Source organism: Oncorhynchus gorbuscha, linkage group LG08, assembly GCF_021184085.1.
Source record: "Oncorhynchus gorbuscha isolate QuinsamMale2020 ecotype Even-year linkage group LG08, OgorEven_v1.0, whole genome shotgun sequence".
In the NCBI taxonomy this organism is placed as follows: domain Eukaryota; kingdom Metazoa; phylum Chordata; class Actinopteri; order Salmoniformes; family Salmonidae; genus Oncorhynchus; species Oncorhynchus gorbuscha.
This window is the reverse complement of record NC_060180.1, coordinates 47,960,591-47,978,640: the sequence shown is the minus strand read 5'-3', so window position 1 is coordinate 47,978,640 and position 18,050 is coordinate 47,960,591. Positions and strand designations below refer to the sequence as shown.

The following is an 18,050-nucleotide window of genomic DNA, read 5'->3' as shown; positions in this document are numbered from 1 at the left end:
CTGTTGCTGTGGAATGGAGTGGAGCACCACTTATCAAGTGGTTAGTGGCCAGGCAGCAAGGCAGTCAGGCATTCAGGCAGTTCTCCCTAGCCCTGATTCATCATAATTAGGTCACTGGCTTGGCCTCCCTCCCCTCCCTCCCTAGGGAAGCTTTCACATACTCCACAGCGCCCCAGCCCCACCCCTGTGCCCCTGAAAATGTATGGTCAGGTTTGTGTTCAAGCAGTTACCGACATAATCACCGCTTGAAAATAATGATGGTGGACCCAGAGACGTGCTCAGAAATCATGTCTATTGCTTCACCACAGCAGCAGACGGATGTAAACACCTCAAGAATAATTTGTTTCACAAAATGACCTGACATATTTTCCTGGGAAACGGCTGAACTTCTCTATAAACAACAGAACTACTCTATAAACAACATAGCAGATGTATTGAGAGTAAGACTGTCTATGTCTCACAATTAGTTTTCATTTTACATTTGGAAATGAGCTGATGCAATTATAGTGGTAAAAGTCACAACAGCTGGTGGTGTCGTCCCCTGTGGGTACTGAACTAGCATACATACATACAATTAGCAGGCATACTGTATCACCTACCTGTGGAGAATACATCATTGTGAAGCAACATTTACTCTAGCCTGTCTAATGGCTCTGATTGTCAGTATTTAAATAGTGTATAGGCATACTGTGGAATGGCCTACCAAAAACATTGATTGGAGTTGGATGAAGTTCACCTTGAAAGATCCCAGAATAAAAATGATTGTGTGGCCTTTGATCTAAAAGTAAACTTTATCAACAAAACACAATGAATACTAATGAATCAGCTGCTCTTGGGTATTTTGTGCAATTCAGGATTTACCATTGAGAGGGGATGGTATGTCCTACAGGAGAATATACTGGGAGAATATCAATTGCATACCCCTCGCATCCTCTCTCCTCGCCTCCTTCTCTGAGAGGAGAGAGGAAACGAGGCGTATGCAATTGAGAGAATCCCCGTGTCATTCTGATGATATTAATTCTAATTGATTGAACGGCATGTGATTCAGGTTGTCACAGTCACATGATCACATGTTGATCAGACCAATTTGGCTTGGTTGGGGGGGGGTACGGATGTTTGGCAAGTCTGTCTCACTGTAAAATATCAGACTGGGCACACTGCAGTTTACAAGACGGACAAGATAAGACCTTTTGTCACAACCAAACATTTTAACAGTATTGTCAGATACCTTATCGTCATCACACTGACCCTTGTATTACCCTTTATACAGCCCAACATTTGCTTATGAATTATTTCTGAATCATCTATACAGGTCTCATAAAGGGTTTATAAAGGCTTCATTAAGCCTTGGTAGTTGTAATTTGTAATTCGACCCATTTAACATTTAGAACCTAAAATAGATATGAGAATCCATCGCACAAGGTCCTTATCGAAACACCACTACCCATATAATCTATAGCTATAACATTGAAGAACAAGTGTTGGTTAACTTAGGGCATGTTTCAGCTCTGCCAAATACACCAAGGTCACAAAGGGACATGTTGTTTACTGAAATGTTGTCTTATCTTGCTGTAGTCATGAGATGTTACGACTTGCACATCGAGGAGGAAATACAATCAACTAGCTAAGTATGATCACAAGATCTTTTGACAGCTGACCTCTGTTCGACTAAACTGCAACTTGGAAATACCAGAGTGGACGACTATTGATTTGAACAACACAGCCTTGCTCTTTCTTCGCTTCCAAGTGTTCCCTTAGCGCTTCTCTAATGACATGTTGACCCAAATTATTCCTTGACCCTGGTTGTAAAGTGTAAAGTGCTCTCCTTTCACAATCAGGGATGTGCACATGCAGGTCAAATGTGTTTGTACACCAACAAAATGAATGGCTAATACAGCCAAAATACAGAATATTTCAAAAGTTTTCACCTATTTCAGAGCCCTAACTTGGTGTGTATGTCCACAGTGAATCATACTCATGAACACCTAGCCTACTACATTTTGGGCAGTCGAACAGTCTGAGGAACCAAGACATGTGGACCACTTTAAGCAGGACGAACTCAAATCTAGCACAACCAAGTTATCCATCCAGTCATTTGGAGAAGTTAGTGGAATTTGAAATAAAGAGAGAGAGCGTGTGTGTAGGGGGGGGGGTAGAGAATAATCTTTAACAAGATGTGTGAGGTCTATAAACAGGCCAGGGAGGCATCCCTGTAGGCGGTCATAGGGATCAGAGGAAGCACAATCAGGCCATTCTCCTGAGCCAGGGTTTGGAGAGGAGCTGGTGGATCACGCTGTGGCTGGCGGGACAATCAGGCCTCAGAGGACACCCTTAACTTTGTTTGTTCCACTTGACAGTCATAGAGGAACCATACTCCCCATTCACTGTTAAGTCAGCAGGTTTCAAAGAGTGTGCCCCCCTCACATCTACATGTATTTGACTATCCCCAGCAGTCAGTGCTCTACATTATGTGTATGTCCGTGGCAATACTAAAGACAGTGAATACAGTTTCTAGTTCTTGTGTGGTGTCAGATATATCTATATATTTTTTTGTGTGTCTAGTAAGTGTTATATTTAAGAAAGTGACATTCATATTTTATTGTATAACCTACAAACAAATAATATACCGTAGATGGATGTCCAAACGAACAATTGAAAAACAATTGAATTACTTGAATGCTAGTTCAGAAGTTATTTAGAAAACACCTCAAATCAAATGGATTCAAACTTATCATTCAGAGAGCATGGATTGTCCATTTTCTTCACTATCGTCTTTTAGAAAAGATCCATAAAGCACTCCTGGTGTTTACATCTTCAGGTTTGGTAATTATACACAACAGGATAATGATTAACAGTTGCCACGTCACACAAATATTTGATTTCACAAGTTCCCATCATATAGTAGCCATATGAAGCCAAACGAATGAGACACCTCTTCTTCTCCCTCCTTCACCTCCTCTTACTACCACCATCACTGCTAAATGAAATATTCATGCCAGGATGAAAATCCTTGCATGTCCTTTTCAAATCGGAGTAAATCTGCCAGGCTTTTAATAATAATTGTAATAAAAATAAATGGAAGGCACTATTTCACAAGAGAAGGAGATGGCAAGTTATTGAAATACAACATTGGCATTGCGTTAAGTAGAAAGCAATCTCATGAATCTCTGAAAAAAAACGAACAAAGTTCTTATCTAATGGGTGCATTTCGACTATAACCAAAAGCAGCTGATTCATTAAAATTCCTTGGGGACACACCTTCCTCCAAACCTTTCATATACAGTACATTAGTGATATTTTAACATGAAATCATGACTATATGGTTCACATAGCTATAAGAGAGTCATATGTGGTTTATGTATGTGCCTGCACCTGCCTCTCTCCTGGTGAGGTCTGACAGAAAAGCCTGGAGCCACCTGGTCCAATCAGAAATCCAGGAGAGAGCACCTGAAATAGCTTGACGATGACTCATATGTACGGATCTAGAATCTACCTACAGGGAAGATCAGCTCAGGAGCCCTTCAGAATGAGCCAGGAAGGAACACAAGTGTCTGTTTGTCAAATCAGATCACTCAGGTCAGCAGCTTTTGGGCATTACGGAACATTCTCTCTAGTCTAGATTATACCACACTGGTGTCTGTTTGTTAGAAATAGTTTGCCTTCTACTGTATCCTTTAAGGCATTGCACTTTTTGGCGTGATTTAAAAAACAACATTTAAGCCTATTGTACAACATACTAGAAAAGACAACAAGATGTAGCCTGAGGAAGTCCGTTTTAATTATTGATGGCACACATCCCAGAATCCTTGCAGGTTGTCAAAGCAATGCAAATCCGGGGATTGGGTGGAAACATATTAGAGGGTAGAACTATAACTTATTCCAGTGCCTCTGCAGTGATTACTGTGAATTAACCATTCAGTATCAGACCTCAACTTATGCATTAGAAGGAAGACGGATTTAATCAGTTTACTGCCTGCGAGCATTCACCACACGTACAGATGCCCTGTTTATACCTGCCATTAACATGCATCCTTCATCCTGATCTTGTCCTGCTCTTGCACTTCTAAGATCTGATCAAAATCAGTTCACAATTAGTAATTTAATCATCTACACCTGCCTAAAAATGTGGGCACAATCAGAATGTGGACAAGATATGGAAGAAGGACGCATGTTAGAACCAGGTATAAACAGGGCTAGAGAGACAGACAGACCTCTGAGGGATTGGTCGATTAGGATTACAATAGATACCTGTCCACAAGAAATAAGCTCTTCCATTTCAAAAGTAAGATTGGCTGCAGGCAGGCAAATAAAGGGCCGTGCTCCCTCAAAGGGTGTAGCAAGTGAGTGCTGATCAATATAGCCAGCATGTGTTAAATTTCAAGTTTGTTTGATGTCTGGACAGGTTCACAAGGAGCAGGTTCAGCCTTGAGTCTGGGTCGAGTCATCCTTCGTTCTTTCTACACCTCTACCAAGAAATGAAAGCATGAAAGTGGACTGGAGCAGGAATCTGACTTTTGTTGTGTTGTAATGTTTCACTTTGAAGCAGTTTGAAAGTTACTATATGAAGTTGACGGACTGCAACTCCACAGACAGGTTGTTGTCATAGTAATGTCAGGCAAGTAGTTTCAAGAGAAAGTAGTAAAAATATTGCAGCTTGTATAATGATAAATCTCATGATACATGACGTGATGGATCTTAGTATATTTATTTGATTACTAATTTCATAAAGTTGAATTAAGAAGATGTTTCATGACACCTTTTCTAGAATACCCAGCAAGCGTACGTCATCATGCCATTACCCTGATATCCACAGTCCTTGCACAGAAAAATAAAGTCAAGCATTTTACAAACATTTTATGAATCTTTATTTTTAAAAGCATCTCAAAAATATTAAAATCATTTATTCAGTATCACAATTCACACGGTCAGAAATACAATCATCTCAGTCCCACTTACATTCAAATATATAAAAAATATACATGAAAACAATTGTTTACGAAAAAAAAGTTAATTGCCAACTCAAAGTGAGGCACTTGGTAAAAGTATTGTTATCTGCTGGCAAAACAGTTACTGTGTGATTGAGTTGTAATACTGTCACCCTAAAAATTGTCTCTCCACTTGTTCCTTAAGTTATGATGGCTTTAAATATTCCATTGACTGTGCACAGTCCGTCTCTATCGTTTGTTACCATACACCATGTGGAATACCTATGTGGTTTCTTAGAAAAAAGAAAAATATTATGACATACCTGGAAATATATCCTATGAGAGAGATTGGTCAGAACAACAAAATGTTTGAGAAGGCACGTTATTTCAAATCTCTCCACTTCTCAAAAGTACATGAAAAGCAATGACTGTAAGGTACATGGTATAACAAACATAAAGCTCAACACTGGTTGCGATGGCAGAAAGATACTGCTTAAAATGAAAAGCACAATGACAGACAGAGGATTTGTCTTTACACTGAAATGCAATAGATTGTTGGTCAGTCAGTAAAAGAGTGTCTTGCATATTAGGTTACAATGCCTCAGTATGCAATATCCCCTGAACAGTTCTTGAGGACTGGAAAGTACCAGAGGTCTCTGGTGGTTGCACTGTCTCCCAGCCCAGCAGTCTCAATGTACTACACAACACCCAGATTCCTCATGCTTGTGCAGAAGAGACATTCTGGAGAAGGTTTTGGAACAGTTCTTGCATTGGTATTTTTTCACATCCGAATGGGTTTGTAGGTGAGCCCTGAGGTTGGACCTGTCCGCAAAAGCCCTACTGCAATGGGGGCAGGAGAAGGGCTTTTCTCCTGTAAGAGGGGAAAGGGGAAGAAATGTGTCAGTATTCACAGGCGGATAAAAGATACAAACTGACATAGGCCTAATAATGTAGGGCTATTTGCTCCATAATCAACGGTTACTCTTATGTTGCACTAAAATCGTTCTTCCCTGACATGATGTCAAGCATGAGATATGGCTTGACATTAAAGTCCAAGTATTTTACTTTGTTAAAAGTATAAACCAGAACATAAAATGTTGTACATCATGGAACTTCATAATCTGAAAACCACACCTTTAACATAAGTTACCACATAACATATAACTGTTTTACACAGGCATTGCAATGCATTTTGCAATATGTATATGATACATACATAAAAAAAAAAACAGTTTAAACCAGTTATCATAAATGATATATTCCATATATTCCATAGTTATCCTAAAACAAAATAGCCCACCATGCAGCTATCTTCAATAATTCTAAGTAGACTACTGTACAGTAATGACACTCCAAACCTTTATAGTTACTCACCAGTGTGCGTTCTGATGTGTCCCTGAAGCAACCACGGTCTTGAGAAAGCTTTGCCACATATTTTACAGACACAAGGCAAAGTGTGAGTTCTAATGTGCATTTTTAGGGCTCCAAGACTCACGTACTCCTTTTCGCAATATTTACAACTGAAAGATTTCCTCGTCTGTGCGTCGCAGTGCAGTTGCTTATGCTTCAGCAGTCCAGAATACGTGGAATAGGATTTGTTACACAAACTACATTGGAATTGCTCTGCCTCCACTCCATGAGGATCTGTAAGTTTGGTAAGCATCCGGTCGTCTTCATCGCTCCTGGGGCTCTCGGAGCCGCTGTGGTCTTTGGATGAGATGTCAGAGAGCGAGGAGGGGTATCCAGAAATGGGAGAGAGGTCACTTGGAAGCGGAGATAACGGAAAACTGCTTGTAGTCCATACTGTGATAGGGTTGTATGCGACCGAGCTAAGGATCTCCGGTTGAGGAATGACAGGCAATGGGAGGCCTTTGTAGAGATACGGTGAAATAAATACTGAAAATAGAAACAAAATCATACATTTAGGTGATTAAAAATAACTTCACTGTATAGTAATAATATGCCAATATATGTCGATGTATTATTTATTTTAAAAAGAGCTGAATAACATCCCCCCTCATTGAAGAGCACAGATTAGAAAGTTACAAAGCAGCAATAACTTTGACATGGAGATGCAATGAAAGTATGCATCCGGATACATTTCAACTATGTATTCGGATAATAGCCTGGCCGCTGTCAATTTGTAAACTTGTAACAATTTAGTTGCATGTCAGTGTAATCCACGCATCTGTTGAGCGATGGATTTAGAAAACGTATTTGCTTTACCTGTAGGGCTTTCCAGCTCGCTATAATTTGGCTTCTTAGATGAGTTAATATGTTTCTTGACAAGAAACGATCGTGGCATCTTGGAAAAATAAATGTGACTGAAACTTTGGTATAAAACTTTTTTGGTAACGGTCCCCTCAGGGCGCGACAAATCACTGCAGAGATGGAAATCCTTATTGCTTACGCCAGTGAAGTGTCATTGTAGTGCAGAGAGCGCTGTTGTAACAGTACAGCAGGCAGCAGTAAAGAGCTGTAAATACTCCCTATCAGGTGCATGGGAGGAGTCTCCCAAGACTCATTTACATGTCAGGCGTCCTCAAACCAATTAAAACCACGTAAATGTGTAATGGGCGGAGTCAAGATCCACCCTCTTGGTGGACAGGTGTATTTGTGTGTGGAGTGGGGAGATTTGTGGACAAGTGGTGGTGGTGGCGATGGTGTTTGGGTTTGTAGCTGGAGACAGCTGTGAAATAAGGATGCACACCAGTGCAATCAGCGGAATGTGCAGGTTGTTGGTAATGAGCGTTGTGTGCTGCATAGCTCAGAAGGCATGAAAGTCGATAGCCTGTTCAATGGCATGGAGGACTAATTTAATGAGGGATATAATTGTAAAAACACATCTGCATGGTATTAAATGATATTGCTTCCTATGTGCTACACAGCATACACACATGCTTGATTATTTGCTGATGTATACCCTTTCCCCAATCCAGTGACATGTAATGTATGCATAAAAAGGGGAGAGTGGAAACCAACTCCATTACTGTTCACATTGTCACTGAGTGGGATTGTCCTCAACGAAGCTTCCTCTGATGTCAGTGTGAATGCAGGTAGTACATCATACATTTCCTGGTCAATAATCCAATAAAGTATTCTTCCTTCAAATGTCAATCTAACTAGTTGGCTTTCAAGGTCAGTCTGAACAGCATAATTACATTTACCTCTGTCTGCTGAGCCTGCTGAGCGGAGCCTGCAAAGGAGAAGGAAATGTATCACTTTACGCCCCCTTGTGTCCAGTTAACCCTTCGCAATGGCATTATATGGCAAAATTAATGAAACAAAGGATGAATTTGAATAGTTCCCATAGTAATTAAGAGTGGCAAATTTTTGAATATTATTGTGTTGCTAACTTAAAGTTAATTGTGGTTATCTTATCTTCAAAACCTAATTGGAGACAATACATAATTTCCTTCTTTCCTGGCTAAATTATAAGGGTAGGAGGGGTTATCTGTGTACAATTAGTCGGATGGCTCCATTTTTGATGGGTGAGACCTAATGTTCCAGGACGTTAGATAATTTGCCTGACAACACACTGTGGAATGGATGTGCAGCTCATATGTTTGTTAATGTTTGTATTTTTGCATGTTTGAATGTTAGTGTTGTGTTGTACTTTCTGTTATATTGGTTTTCGAAATAAACAACAAACAAAAAACACAAAGTAAATGTGCCTAAGTTTTCCACGGTGAGAAAGCATCAATGTTTCACACAGATAGTCTGTGTGCACTAACTGAAATTTTGGATGAGCTAAACCGCACTTAAAACACACCTTTATTGTGAAAACACAAGTCAATACTACAGCTTTCCGCATCTAAATCAACATGGATACCCAATATATAGGGGTTACTCACAAGGTACAGTGCCTTGCAAAACGATTCATCCCCCTTTGGTGTAAATTCCACGTTGTAAGGCAGCAGAATAGGGAAAATGCCAAGGGGGTGAATACTTTCGCAAGCCACTGTAGTACTGTATAGGGAGTTGATGTTAAAGCAGATGGGTGTGCATCATCTTTAATCTAATCAGGTCATGTCCAGGGCAGCAAAGTGTTCATTTGATGAAATGTTCTATAAATAAGATCAACAATCATTAGAAAATAATCTGAAACGACAATAACTGATTGGTGAAAAGAGCATAACATGCCTGTGAGATGAATTCATGACGAAGAAGCCTTATGTGGTGCAAGTGATAATAGCATTCAAATTCACATTTAATTTTTTTTTAAATTTGGCTATTTAACCTTTATTTAACTCTTTTATAAGGGCTATTTTAATCAACTGCGTATAAAATTGTTAGTTAAGATGGTAATTCAATGCACTTGCAAAGGGGAATGCAATTATTAAAGTCCTATGTAGCAACTTAATGTTATTACAATGTCATGACAGAGTTATTACACTGGTATAAGAGCAAATTCTTGTAAAGTGTTAGACTTTGGGACAGTGTGTTGTGTATAAAAAAGACACTATTGCAATCATATACATATGTAGACCTACTCTCTTTATGGCTATACATAGCTCTGATTGTAATACACCTGCAACTGGAAAACCTGCACAGCTGCTCACACAATAAGGGCTGCAGGGTAGAGGATCTTACGGCACTGAACCCAGCTGTCTGTTAATGTATTGAGGAGCTGAAACTGGGTTCCCTGATCTGATGTGAGATACACATTGAACTGGCTCCTTTGAATCTCCTTTTGCGGTCATTTTCTTCAGGACGCATTCCCCAACCAACCAACCAACCAACCAACCAACCCATACCGCAGTGCTCGCCGATAATTGTCTTTCAAACCGCTCCTTGGACCGGACATTTTGCTTGTACTTATCTTAGGCTATGTGCATAATTGATTTTCTTAATCAACGGTGAACGTACATTCACAGTAATTTCCCCATTGGGAGAAATGTGAGTGGTCCGTGAGTAAAATTAACAACTGAGTTGAGTGACGTGAGTTAAAACAAATCGCATGCGATTTTTAGCCAGTCATTTTGGCACCAGGGCGCATGGTAAGGGAAAATGTGAAACTGTATCTATCCCATGCCTTGCTGGCGACGACTGTCGAAAGGATGCCCTGTCTCGTTTCTGCTGGAGAAATATGGAGATAAAAAATACACGTTTTTCGTGTAGCCTAGGCTAAGTGTGGGATGCGTAGCGGTTTCGCACACTGCCTCAGTGTGTGGATATCGTGGGCGACGGTGGCACAAGGATAGGTAGGCTACGATTTCACATAGATTTTTTAGATTCACATAGATTCTTTAGAATCTGCAGCCTTGACAGTCAGCAGGGATTGATGTAAGGGGCCGACTGGATCCAATATCATCACCACCTGTTACCAGAAAATCAGGTAAGCTATATATAAATATTCCAAGTCAACTTCTCGATTTATATTGTATAATACAATGTCATTTGCATTTAAGATGGTAATTCACTGTAGTGGGATATAGCCCACTAGTATATGAGACAATATAATGTATTAATTGTACCTTTAAAAACGTTCACTTTTATTTAAACGCCATTTGTAGACTATCACTTTCATAAAGCCTAATTCAGAAGCCAGTAGGCTATGCTCGTCATGATCTATCTAATATCTAATAGGTAGCCTAGGAATCTATGATCATTGGCTCTCATATATGCGTAATGTAGCCTACGAAAAGGAACCGTTCATTCAGATTATGACAGAGAACCCATTAAGTGTAAAACATGAGAGGAATTTATGTTGCAACATGCAGTAGCCTCTTTTTTGCCGTCTGACGTGTCCAAATGTATAGGCACACGCAGTTCCTTCAGTTAGTGCCGTGTCAGTCCTCTTTCTATCCACAATGACGTTAAACAAGGTTGAAGTGCAAGGCTATACACTGCCCATATTATCGACATGGTCAGTTTAGTATGATATCGACTTGTAGATGATGGAATTCTGCTGCCACGGTAAGGCAGTTGCTGGTATTAATCGTATTCCAATGATTTACCTGGTTGTACAGCCTATTGATTGTTCGTCTTCTGGAGCTAATAATGTGGAATACATGCAATACCAGCCTGGCGTAATATATCACCAGCCCAATGGCAACCAAACTATAGTCTCTATTCTGGTTTTAATACTTTTTAGGAAGGTATATAGATTTACTTGAAAGCCCCTCCTGAATATTTATGATCTATTATGAATATATATTTAACATTTCCACTCTTCTTACAGTAATGTTTGTTAAAGTAAAGACACATCAACTCAATAACTTGAGGGGTCAGTTGGTGTATACCTTATAATCATTTGGTGGGTGGTTATATTTGTGCTATTTCACACATGTACAAGTCCATATGAATACATACAGCATGTGTGAATTAGAAAGTGGGGTAACAGCCAGGAATAGCCATTATCAACAGTGATCCTGGAGCAATTAGTGTTAAGTGCCTTGCTTACAGATCTTTCACCTTGTCAGCTCAGGGATTTGAACTAGTGACCTTTTGGTTAGGGCCCAAAACTCTAGATGCTAGGCTACCCGGCGTCCATTGTGCTACCATCCATTGGCTTTAAGATGGAGGTTAAAACCTAGCTAGATTTGATTGACACACTCTTAATTTGTATTCAACGTAAGCTGCTTGCTGAGCTCAATCAAACCATAGGATAGGCTATACCTGTTAGGTCTGTATCATGGCCTTATCATCAATATGCTGTAATTCTTACAAATTCTTCAGAAAGGTCAATGGTCAAAGGTAGCAATTTGGTTGATGTACAGTATAGTGTCAGATCCTTGTTCCTATGGAATGAAAAGGTGGTGACATGTCATTGACATGTTTATGTTCTGACTATACCCCCTCTCCCCATACAGCTCATACTATAAATCAAAGATCTCTTTGTCAAGAACATCAGGCTTGAGGGAAATTGGCCGATAGGGTACTGTGACCAGGTGTCAACCAGGCATGACTCTCTTGTCTACAATGTCACATTGTAATCCTCAAAGAAGGGTTCTATACCTAGAACCCTCCATGAATGGTTCTAATGTGCTCTAACACTTTTATCTTATGTTGTTATCTTTCAAATTAAACTATTTTTGACAATACATAACGTATATCATGAAGCATTTCTTTGAGAGCCTAGTTATACCCTAACACCGTGGTCTGAAACTCCTGGTTTACTGGCCACATCAGGCCTGCTAGTCACATTATGCTTGCTTGCAAAGTGATGTGTAATTCCTATTGGAATCCCAAAGTAAGGATATCTAACAATTGTCACTTTTAGTCAACTGCAACCTGCATTCAGAATGACTGCCAGGGTACGGAAAATTAATTCATTAAAGAGACTACATAAATCATATAAACTGGAACAACCATCTCAGTAACAGGTGCAATAAATCAAACTATTAACTCATTTAAATTATTTATCTTTGTGTAGCATAATCAACCAATCAAAAAGTACCTTCAGAAAGTATTCACACCCGAGGCCTCCCGAGTGGCACAGTGGTCTAAGGCACTGCATCGCGACATCACAACATACCTGGGTTCAATTGCTGGCTGTGACCGGGACACCCATGAGGCAGTGTACAATGTTTAGGGGAGGGTTTGGCCTGCTGGGATTTCCTCGTCCCATCGTGTACTTCAGCTGGATGGTGTTTCCTCTGACACATTGGTGCGGCTGGCTTCCAGGTTGTGTGGTTTGGCAGGGTTGTGTTTTGGAGGATGCATGGCTCTTGACCTTTGCCTCTCCCGAGTCCATAGGGGAGTTGCAGCGATGGGACCAGACTGTAACTACCAATTGGATATCACGGAAAAGTTTTTTTTCCACATTTTGTTGTGTTACAGCCTGATTTTAATATTGATTAAATGGAGATTTCTTTATCACTAGCCCACATTTGTATTTCGTCTTGACTCGGTCTCGGAGAGTTTCTTCCCGAGACCAACGGAGTACAAAAGTCATAATTATCTGTTTCCATTCAGCCAGCCCATAAAACCGCTTCGCAAGGTCAAATATATACACTCCTTTCTTGAAACATGAATATCTTAACAGCCTTTATAACTATTATACACATGTTTGCACAGTTTGCACAGTGGCGAACCTATATTCCTTGAGTGTTTGTGATTCTGAAAGGACAGCAACCGTAATACCAGCGCATTCATATAGGAGAGTGCACCTTTTGTAAAACACAAAGGGCCAGTTGTGTAGTGTAGGGTATATGCAGGTAAGCCATATACCCAACATTTTTTCAGTGGCTATTGCTTATACTCACTTCTTAATACCTACTGATGCATATCAAAGTAGTGTAGTGGAGGTATACGACTTATCAATTAATAGAGAAATCATGCACATTGTAGCCTACACAATCGCAAAGCACGTGGAATATATGCACATGCACACATAGCCTAGTTTCAGCGGGCAGCAAGAGTGTGCAGTTCTCAACTGGTTTTGGCATGGAGTAGCTCACAGAAGAATGACATCGGTAGCTGGTAGGGTAGGAAAGACATTTCAACAGTAAATGCTAACTAAGGCAACAATGGGTATGCAAACCAGGTATTGAAAAGGTTTCGTCCGAAGTGTTGGTTAGTCGGCTATTGTGATGCGCAATTGTCATCATATGCTGTTTGCATCAGGGGCATAGACATGGATGGGCCTGGGTGAACAGAGGCCCACCCACTGGGGAGCCAATCAGATTGATGTGGTTTAAGCATTGGTGTGAATTTAAGACCATCACATTGTATTCTATAAAAAAAAGGGTGATTTGAGAGTGAAAATCTGAAACATTTCTAGGAAAACAGATTTTTCACGTAGGGAGCCTTTCCTTCACTGGGCGGGCTGTTTGGGAACTTTTGGGCAAAATTAGAGTATACCTACTTCTCCAGGTACCACTACACCACTGCATAGGACCAATGATGGAAAGACAGCAGTCACACACAGCATGATGTTAAAGGATAAGCAGTTCATCAACTCTGACATAATAAGCAAGTAGGTCCCAATCATAAGAATAGAAAAACAGAACCATTAAGTATTACCCAATCGAAATGTACAACTATTACTTCCCATTGTAAAAAAATAAATCACGTTTAGCACACAAAGTAAACGGTGACCTAAAGTTTAAAGTGGGACTGACTTTCCCACCACAAACCGATGCTGGCACTAAGACTGCACTCAATGCTCAATGAGCTGTATTGATCAGCTATGAAAAGCCAACTGACATTTACTCCTGAGGTGCTGACCTGTTGCACCCTCTACAACCACTGTGATTATTATTATTTGACCCTGCTGGTCATCTTTGAACATTTGAACATCTTGTCCATGTACTGTTACAATTTCCACCCAGCACAGCCAGAAGAGGACTGGCCACCCTTCAGAGCCTGGTCCCTCTCTAGGTTTCTTCCTAGGTTCTGGCCTTTCTAGGGTCTTTTTCCTAGCCACTGTGCTTCTACATCTGCATTGCTTGCTGTTTCAACACCATAGTGCCCACAAAGCTCATCACTAAGTTAAGGACCCTGGGACTAAACACCTCCCTCTGCAACTGGATCCTAGACTTCCAGACGGACCGCCCTCAGGTGGTAAGGGTAGGTAACTACACATCCGCCACGCTGATCCTCAACACAGGGGCCCCTAGGGGTGCGTGCTCAGTCCTGTCATGTACTCTCTGTTCACCCACGACTGCATGCCCAGAGACGAATCCAACACCATCGTTAAGTTTGTCGACGACACAATAGTAGTAGGCCTGATCACCGACAATGATGAGACAGCCCATAGGGCCGTGTGGTGCCAGGATAACAACCTCTCCCTCAACATGATCAAGACAAAGGAGATGATTGTGGACTACAGGAATAGGAGGACCGAGCATGCCCCCATTCTCATCGTCAGGGCTGTAGTGGAGCATGTTAAGAGCTTAAGAGCTTCAAGTTCCTTGGAGTCCACATCACCAACAAACTATCATGTTCCAAACACACTAAGACAGTCGTAAAGAGGGCACGACAAAGCCTATTCCACCTCAAGAGACTGAAAAGATTTGGCATGGGTCCTCAGATCCTCAGATTATACAGCTGCACCATCGAGAGCATCCTGACTGGTTGCATCACTGTCTGGTATGGCAACTGTTCCTCCTCTGACCGCAAGGCACTACAGAGGGTAGTGCGTACAGCCCGGTACATCACTGGGGCCAACCTTCCTGCCATCCAGGATCTCTATACCAGGCGGTGTCAGAGGAAGGCCCCAAAATTGTCAAAGACTCCAGCCACCCTAGTCATAGACTGTTCTCAAAGCCTATAGTTTTTTTGGGCATGTTGTATTAATTGTGATAGGCTCATGTTTTACTGGTCAGGTACCCCCACTGTTTATTTTACTGGGATGATGTACCGGACCGTACTGCTTTACTACTACTAGTAGTAGGCCTAGTAGAAGTAGTAGTAGTAGTAGCTGCTTACCTGTTGATTAACTGGGAAGTTTCTGTTTATCTTCTTCACCTTTAAAATCAAACATTAAACTCAAATATTACATAATATAATACACAAATATTACATTACATTTCGTAGCACTTAATTTTATAGTCTATTATTTATGTTGCGTATTTATTACTACGGAAATACTCTTACTCACTGGTTAGTTTCACTGAAACACCATTTGTTGGCTGTATAACATTTCATTAAGTATCATCATACCAGTATAATATGCTCCTCTCTCTCTATCTCTCTCTCTGTGTGTGTGTGTACGGTCCTATAGGATTTAGCTCGCTTTGCACTTCACACTTGTTTTAGAGAGTTGTCCACCAGTTGGTCCCACATCTCTTTAACATTCAATTCATACGTTTGTTTTCGATTTCCCCTTGGTGTTTTGATTCAACAATGTAACCATTGAAAGTTTGAGAAAAAAAGTCTGTAGAGCTAGAAAGCTAATAATTGATGTGGGGAGAGGATACCTCATCAGTTGCACAAATGAATGCATTTAACCAAACCCCTCTGACTCAAAGTGGTGCAGGTGGCTGCCTTAATGGATATCATCTGTGCCTGGGGAGCAATTGTTGGGGGTTAACTTCCTTGCTCAAATTTTTCCACTTTACTGGCTCGGGGGATTTGAAGTGGCAACCTTTCAGTTACTGGCCCAATGCTCTTAACTGCTAGGCTACAAGATTATTTGATAATGTCAAATATTTATTCATGCTGATTTGCAAACTACTGATGTTTTCATGTCTGCTAAATTGTGCCAAATGAAAGCCAATTCCACTGTGAAAAGACAAATGAGAAGCACTGATCCTGATGTTGCCCTTTAGCTATGGCTGCTGCGCTGCCTCTGAAGGAAAGATGAAGAGGGTATAGAAAGGCTGGATGTCATGGTGAGGTTGTGGCCATGCACATCTTCATCCCAATTTACTGTAGTCCCAGAACTGAGCGGGGGAAAGAGGAAGACTATGTCAAACCTCATATTTCTGTACACTCTGGAGAGGGACTGTTTGGTCGTCCATCCATCTGTATGAACTGTCCCAGATGTTGACTGGATTTCACTGTGGAGGTATGCTATAAGGGTTTGTGTGATGACTACACAGTAGCGCAAAAAGATTTTACTGTAGATGCTCCAGTCAATCATTCAGTCAGTGTACCTCCGAGTGTTATCTCTGTTTTCTGCAGAGTCACTGTTGTGCAAAAATAAAATATAGTTGCTGTAGTCCTCTGGCCCAGGCAGTGCAGAGCGATGAGTAATCAAGTCAATCCTCACCATCTCTCATAACACAAAACACACAACACTCATTTAATATGCTTAACTGATGTAGTGGTCTCTGACTCAGAATACTCTGGAAGAAATTATACTATTGTTGTTGATTCTGAGTAATCTAAAATGTCAGTACCATGGCTGGTCTAAGGGCTGGGTGGTATACCGTATTTTACTATATACCGATAGTATATATACCGATGGTTTGTCAAATGTGATACACCGTGTGTAACATCCATCATCTCTCTCCGCTCTCTCTCCACATAGACCTAGCCCTGCCCCTGTCACTCAATGAGCACATTTGTTGTTGCTCGACCACGAGACACTTGAGTTCAGTCTGCATGGTCAGGCAACAATGTTGATGAAAACGATGTTGTTTCCACTTTGCTTCGTAATATAAATCCACAAGTGTTCTATAATTACACTATTCGTTTGTTTCTGACATCTGCAAACAGCTAGTTTGCCTTGTCTTAACAAGTCGAGGATAAATCGTGTTAGCTCTAATGATAATCGCTAGTTTGTGTTACCGCTAATGCCAATCGCTAGTTAGTTGGCTAGCTAGCTAGCTAATAAATGTAATCCGTCAGAGCAAACGTAGCTAGCTATACAGCCTGATACCATTGATGGTGTAGGCCTAAATCATGTTGTTTGTGCAACAGTATCTTCTAATAGCAAATAAAAAACATTTAATATACCCAAATATTATAGTTTCCCCTAGGAAACACCCACCAAGACTTTGGTTCCTACCATGTCAAAATAACTCCTCCCTGGCGTTTTCATTTGTTGTCATGTCAAACACTGTATTCAAGGTGCCCACTATTATATTCTAACTATAGAATTTTAATAATCATTCTATTTCCATGATTCCAACAGTTCTCCCACGTGGTTTTATCTAAATTGCTAGTCAAATCGCAATTTGGTAACATTTGGTTAAAAATAAGGCCTAGATTTGTTTGCCCATATCGTGCAGCCCTACGTGGCAGTGTGTAGATGATCTCAAATGAGTGCAGGAAATGCAGAAATGGATGAAAATGTAGAAAATGTTTTGGGGTTGAAGTTTAATTCAACAGTATAAAACAATCAGAATGGAGAAAGACACATTGAAATCAGTTAGAATTCATGTGTTACCACACTAGGGTCATGCACTAGTTCTAATACAAATTAAGAATTTGTCATATTCAAAAACATAAAATAACTTCAATCACCATACTGTCAAAAAAAGTTAAATAAAATATTTTGGCCATATTGCCCAGCCCTAGCTGGTCTGCAATCTCTCTCTTTCTGTTTAACAATTTGTTTAGCATGTTTAGCATGCAAGGTACAAAAGGTAGCAACAAACAAGACATTGACTTAAAGATTAGCTAGCATATCTCTGCCATAAACTGCATGGAAGTCTGGTGCTATTATTGTTGCAATTGGAGAGGGGACTTTGGATCGGTCTCTATCTGTCCATATGTACGTTAGTTTAT

The 18,050-nt window shown here is 40.5% G+C and overlaps 2 protein-coding genes across 2 annotated transcripts in view; one reads left to right on the top strand and one right to left on the bottom strand.

The window, feature by feature from the left end:
- Positions 1–4,848: 4,848 nt before the first annotated feature.
- Positions 4,849–7,371, bottom strand: LOC124040896 (zinc finger protein SNAI2-like). Its single transcript, XM_046358010.1, has 3 exons — positions 7,152–7,371; positions 6,300–6,821; positions 4,849–5,796 (listed from the first exon to the last, which is right to left on the bottom strand). The coding sequence occupies exons 1-3, from the start codon at positions 7,228–7,230 to the stop codon at positions 5,615–5,617; spliced, it is 783 nt and encodes a 260-aa protein (XP_046213966.1). The 5' UTR covers positions 7,231–7,371; the 3' UTR covers positions 4,849–5,614.
- A 2,294-nt stretch (positions 7,372–9,665) lies between these two features.
- Positions 9,666–18,050, top strand: part of LOC124041752 (gamma-1-syntrophin-like) — a 61,517-nt gene continuing 53,132 nt past the window's right edge. The window contains exon 1 of the mRNA XM_046359722.1: positions 9,666–10,263. The gene's annotated coding sequence lies outside the window, so the exon portion shown is untranslated. The remainder of the gene's footprint in view (positions 10,264–18,050) is intronic.

Coding starts and splice junctions, on each gene's coding strand:
- LOC124040896 (XM_046358010.1), bottom strand. CDS start 7,230: ATGCCACGATCGTTTCTTGTCAAGAAACATATTAACTCATCTAAGAAG. Junction 6,822..7,151: donor CGAGCTGGAAAGCCCTACAG/GTAAAGCAAATA, acceptor TTCTATTTTCAG/TATTTATTTCACCGTATCTC. Junction 5,797..6,299: donor ACACATCAGAACGCACACTG/GTGAGTAACTAT, acceptor CCCCTCTTACAG/GAGAAAAGCCCTTCTCCTGC.